Source organism: Hydra viridissima, unplaced genomic scaffold, assembly GCF_058129835.1.
Source record: "Hydra viridissima isolate aposymbiotic clone 2 unplaced genomic scaffold, HvirCarnegie_v1 scaffold_14, whole genome shotgun sequence".
Taxonomy (NCBI): Eukaryota; Metazoa; Cnidaria; class Hydrozoa; order Anthoathecata; family Hydridae; genus Hydra; species Hydra viridissima.
In genome coordinates this window covers 7,454,344-7,460,627 of record NW_028324313.1, presented here as the reverse complement: position 1 = coordinate 7,460,627, position 6,284 = coordinate 7,454,344, and the positions used below count along the sequence as shown (strand labels likewise).

Below are 6,284 nucleotides of genomic sequence, written 5' to 3'. Positions count from 1 at the left end.
AACAAAATCTCTCAACTTTTCAGCTAATAAGAATTTCTAAAAGATTTACCAAGATTAAAGAACCTTTTAAACCTACTTCCTTTCAGTTAGTCGTTCTCTTCACATAATTGGTTTCTCTAAAATTCTTATACTAAACAAAATAATATATAAACGAAAGCTTTATACAACATAAATCTTTTAATTGATTGTCAAATTCATTTAACGCATGGATATCGTTAATCCTCGTTAAATTAAATATCTTGATTTATTTTAGAAATCTCTTATTTTCACGTTAAAATCAACTGAAATAGAGTTTTAAACTACTTTTAAAACTTCAATTGCTATACTATTCCAATTTATATCATGCATATTTTACAAAATATGCATGATTTTAATTGGAATAGTATAGAAACTGCTTATTTTTACCAAAGAAAAATTAGTGGCAAGAATTTTGCCAGTTCCGACAAAACACTGCTCGTGCTAAAAAATAAAACTTAAGGATGAAATAAATAAGTGGTTTTGCTGTTTTTTGTTGCGTATCTTGGTTAACTGTAAATATTTTTTACTTGGTTTTTTTCTTTTACTTAAAAGTTGAGAAAAAATTATGTTTTAGTTTGATATTTTGTAAGTGTGTAAGGGATGAAAAAGAAATATAACATTTATCTTTTAAGTAAAAAAACTAAACTCTTTTTTCTTAAAAAAAAAAAAAAAAAAAATGGTTTAAGTAAATAAAAAAACGTTTTAAAGTAGCAATCTTGAATTAAAAGTTTTTATAATTTTTTTTTATATATACTTTTTAGAACAATAAGATGAAAAGTAGAAGATCATTTCGTAACAAACACTCAAGCTCTTCACTTCAACAAACAGTGGATCCAAGTTTCTCAAATGATCTATCAAATATTTTTTCAATAAATTCAATAAATTGTCAATTGACGATTGGTATGAATAAAAAAGATTGTGAATCATGCATTGAAAATCTGGACATGGTTGAGAGTCATGGAAGCAAGTTAGTAAGTTTTTTCATTGAAGAACTAGAAAAAGCAAAGTTCATGAAATCTGAGGAGGATCTTAAAGCTGTAATTGAAAACTTAAATAAAAGGGTACAAGATTATGCTCCAATAATAATAGATTGTGCCTCAAAATCAAAAAGTATTTTCGTGAAACTACTGGAAATCATAAATAATCTTAACATAGTCAATAAACATTTAGAAGGCGAAATTGATGAAATTAAGAAGATCATGGATGTTCTGCATCAAGAGTTGGTTAATTATAAAGAAAAAGCAGAGGCGATGCAAGTTAAAATATCTGAACAAGCGAATGAAATTGAGAAAGTTAAGGAATATAAAAAGCAAGCTGATGATAAAATCAACCAGTTAGAAGGTGAAGTTGCCAAACTCAATGACCATCTCAAAACTACGGAAGAAGATCAAGCAAAGTTGCTAATTAGACAAGTTATAAATGTTGTACCAACTCAAATGTATTGGAAAATATTCTCTGAAAAGAAAAGAAACAAAAAAACATTTTGGCTAAGTGAGATTGACAGTCATCTAAAAAAGTTACCTGACATCACTGAGTTTGATAAACAAGAAAATTCTAAAAAGATAACTTTGTTTGAAGAGTTTAGAGAAGCGCTAGGGGGAGACTGGAAGGAGATGGAACATTTTATGAAAAAGTTTAAAGGTGATGTTGGGGGAAATCAAGCTGCTCATCCCCTTATTACTAGCAAGAATAAAATATTGGATGCTGTAGAAGTTCTCACAAAATCTGAAGATATTGATGAAGATGATGCCGCTAAAATATCGATTTTGGCAAACGTTTGGGAGGACCTAAATAAGTAATAATAAGCACAGAGTTGCACTGTTCTACTTTTTTAAATCTATCGATTTCGCAAATACAGCGACATTTATAACTAGGAATTTAAATATTTAAAATTTTTTTATCTATGACTTTGTATTTTTATATTTATAGTTTTTTAATCATTTTTTTAAATATTTTTTTTGTATAAAATTCTCTATTACTATTTATAATTTTTAATCATTTTTTTAAACACATTTTTTATAAATTTCTCATTTTATTTTGCTAAAAGTAATGCAAGGGATAGTGCAAGCATTAATTTTGTTTCTGCGATTTTAGCATTAAAATGTTAAACTATATGTTAATTTAACATTATTTCTCTCTAATACTCAATGGTTGTAAATTTGGAAAATTTAAAATCAACGAGTCAATTTTATTTTAGAAAAAGTTTGTATAAACTGCTAAAAATCACCTGTATTTTTTTTCAGGTAGTTTAAATTTTTTTTTATAATGAGGAACTAATCAAATCTCCACCGTAAATTGTAAACTGTAATGATAGTTTTAAAATAATATTAAAATTTTTTATAAATCTTTTATTATCTAAATGTAAACACTTATGACCTAAATAATTGAGTTCGTTTGGTTGATTATACTGAAACCAAGTCGTCATATGAAAAGCGACGTTTAAAGTACCACATGTTAAAGATGTTACACAACAAGAGCTCGTGTATTGTGCAGTCGCACTTCCTCCAAAATACTTTTGTAACTTGCACCCTGCCAAATTTTTTGACTTGCGTAGTTCGTGCGTTTCCCTGATCTTCAAAGAGAGTCAAGTTCACACCCCTTGCAGATGGCAAAGAAACTTCCTTCTCAACCAGATTCCTCAGCTCCCTATCCGTCCAGAGAAACGTCATTTTCTCCCGCAGCGACTCATTCCATTCGACAAGGTGTTTCCTCTGCCGATGCACTTGCAGTCCTAAGAAAGAGTCCGACTTGAAGTCGCAATTTACACATGTGAACCGTTTCTCCGCGTCATCCTTCTCCTTCTTACAGTACCGCATGTGCGAACCCAAGTTCAGAACCCAAGTGCAGTGCATGCCCGTTTGCGAGCTATCGCTTGCAAACGGGCATGCACTGCACTTAGAAACCTTAACACACCCATGCATTTTTGCGAGGTGATACCTGAGATTTTTACCAAGGTTAAATGTCGCTTGACATAAGTGACAATACCAAGTGCCGCCCGTACCTGGATGCACGATCACGCATATCCCCTCCATTCCACCAACTACTCCTGTTATGTTTTTGACTGTTGCTTCCCCCCTTTCCGACCGGGGGTACATCGTTCTCTCTTTTTTTGTGCAGCAACAATCAAAAGGTCCATCAGGACTGTTGGATTGTTAGCCCAAATGCGCTTTAAGATGAATTTTGGGTTAAGCTTTATCCTCTTTACCCTTGGATTTTTACTATACATTAGCCTTAGTTGCCTAAGTTACTAATTGCGCCACGAAGATATTATATGATATGGACAGTAAATTTGAGAGACGAAAGTATTTCCTCTTACAAAACCTAGCAACCGAAGTGTCACTGACTCCTTAGTTTCAGCTTTGCAACCGATCAGATAATAAAAAAGAAAATTTTTATTAAGTGAAACTATTTGGAAAGAAAAAAACCCAGAAGCTCAGGAACAAATAAATTGCCTTTTAAATTTCATTTAGAGCAAAGGAAAAAGAATCTGCGCAGTCAAAGCAAACTGTAAACTTTTAAACAAATTTTTTTCAATCTCTTTAAAATTTTGTCTACAGCACCTAACAGTATTTGTAGACCAGGATTTTTTTACAAGTTCAAACACTTTTTGTTTTTGGTTCCCTGTTAATAAAGAGGCATGAGTACTATTTGTGTAACAATATTTATCTACATTTTTGCTTTTTTTCATTTTACACCATCAGCCAGCTATTGGTCGTACAAACAGCTCAAAAGTTTTAAAATATAATTGGCTTTTAAAATTTGTGAGATAAGGTCATACAAAACGGACAAGGGTGCTTTGATGTTGGAGTTTACTTCAAACCATTTGAAGTAAATACTTTTGATCTTCAGATACTGTATCATCTAAGCAGGAAATGTTCAATTTACACAAAATTATCCGCCGATTATGGTACTTTTCGTTCAACGAAGGCAAAATAGCAAACAAAATTTTTTGAGAATACTTGAATATTTGAAATCTTAGCACGCATACCATAAGTTCTTCAATGTCGTTGCTATACTCGATAGGAGTCCCTTAATCTGTCAACTATACATATATAAACACTGAAGTAATTGATACAGATTGCAATTTAGTTATCAGAAAGAGAGGTAACAGGTGCTGACCTGCTTTTTGCCTTTATTTCTAATAACTAATTATTCAATCAACTTGCTGTTTTTAATCAGTTTAATATATAAAACAGGTTCCTCGCTTTTCCGTACTCCCTTTCTTCTAAGAAAATGTGCAATTTCGATTATATTGTGAATATCTTATAATAATCATAATAAACTTGTTACATAAACTGACTTAAAACTCTTAATAAAATTTGAAACAATATTTTTTAAGCAACAAAATCATACTTGGTATGTAGTTTTCATTGAAATTTATTCAATTTATCAAAATAAAGGAGAGGCTTCTTAACTATCCGTCTGTTAACTTCAGTTTTAAACAGACAATTTAAAGAATATAAAAGAGAAATAAAAGAGATTTTTTGAAAATTTTTAGGAAACTTGGTTCTAGGAAAGAGAAATTAAGAGTCAAGTTAGGACACTACTATCAACATACTAGAAATTTGAGTAAGCCCTCTTACTTACCTATCTTGAGCAAAAAAGTTCCTGAGCACTCCTCTAAATTAGGTTATCTCTCTCCAGACCTCAGTGAAAAAATTTGTTTTTTACATAATTGGAAGAAATGTTCTCTGATGAAAATCCAAAAAGATTTTCTGGGCATGTGTTGCAAGGTCTTCGAGCATTTTCCTATGTATTGTGACTACTTATAATTACACTAACTTGATGTTTGCCTTTCTGAGAAATTATTTCGGACGGTTGGTACCCTAAGGCCTTCCCAATTAGACATGCTTATTTAGTACTTTAAATTGACGCCGTAATGTTGGTTTAGGGACGTTAAATTGTCTATAAGCTTCTTTAAATCAAATATCACTCATTTTAATAAATTGGTTAACGCCTCTTCCATATCTTCTTGTTTCCATCTATTAGTACCTCGCATTGACAACAGTGACACAACTATGAGCTAACTAAGGTTAAAACATGAAGCATTTTCTTAAATTGTTCTAATTCGATTTAGGGTAGGACTTTTGGGTATAACTTTGAACACCACACTACGTAATTTACAAGTAAACGTAATTTGATATAGAATAAAATTAACACGATTTTGTTTCGCATAAACGATTATGTAAATAAGTATTTATAATTATGTAAAACTATACTAATTTTTATAATTTAATAAAGTTAATACGATTTTGTTCGCATAAGCGATTATGTAAATTATACTACCTATGTATTTAATGAGAAGCATAATTTTATCAATAATTATTTTGCAAGATTAACTACCAAATAGCAAATGACAAAAAAGTTTAATTTTTTTTGCGACGAGGATCTGTAACAAGGTTTACGAAAGACAAAAAATACGAAAAAGAACTTTTTGACACTTGAAATATATCGAGTTGCAATTGTCAATTGTCTCTGCAGTTCCGCCAAATATCAAATTGTATAAGTTGAGTAACCTTCTCCTACACCTTAAAGTACGTTTAAATTTAAACATATTAAAAGCCGAAATCAAATGACATGTTGAGGACAGCATTTCGGATTTATTAAGACTTAATTATATAAAGAAAAAATGTGCGAAGGTTAGTTTTTTTTACAGATTTTATTCAGAAATTATCTTTTTGAAATTTCCAGAACAGAATCTCGAGTCAGGTTACGTGTTTAGCGAATTATTAAAAAAAATACCTTGTACGAAGTGTTATCAAATATTGCCGATTGTTTAAAATTAAAAAAAATTTTACTATGACGAGGTGTTTTTAAATGAGGCATGCATTTAAAGGTGACGAGCCGACCTACAGAGGGTCCCTTTTCCCAACTGTGTTTTTGGGGCCACTCTCAATCGAACGAATACTTTACTCGTGACCTTGATTTACGTGGTAGGCCTCATAATGATCGCAGCTTTTTTAAAATGGGTTCAATATATTACCAGTTTGGCTTCTACATAAACAACATAATTTGCTGAAATCTAGATTTGTAAAACCTACCAAGTTATCGGATTCATCAAAAAGCCATCTAAACTATATTTTACACGCGAAAAATAGCGAACGAAATATAAAAATTAGCGAAAGCGTGACGTAATTACATCTTAACTGTCTAGTATTATCATGTATTTTATGAATTACCAATTTTTCCAACATTCGTATCCAACTAATAAGAAAGAAGCTTCTCGGTTATAGAGTTTTAACCCCAAAAATCTTTTTTTAACTTAA

At 30.9% G+C, this 6,284-nt stretch overlaps 1 protein-coding gene across 1 annotated transcript; it reads left to right on the top strand.

The window, feature by feature from the left end:
- The first annotated feature begins 761 nt into the window (after positions 1-761).
- LOC149879106 (uncharacterized) lies at positions 762-2,325 on the top strand. Its single transcript, XM_090072317.1, has one exon. It carries the CDS (start codon positions 789-791, stop codon positions 1,815-1,817), a length of 1,029 nt encoding a protein of 342 aa, XP_089928443.1. The 5' UTR covers positions 762-788; the 3' UTR covers positions 1,818-2,325.
- Positions 2,326-6,284: the final 3,959 nt, after the last annotated feature.

Bases quoted from the DNA above. Each gene is read 5' to 3' on its own strand.
- LOC149879106 (XM_090072317.1), top strand. From the start codon at position 789: ATGAAAAGTAGAAGATCATTTCGTAACAAACACTCAAGCTCTTCACTT.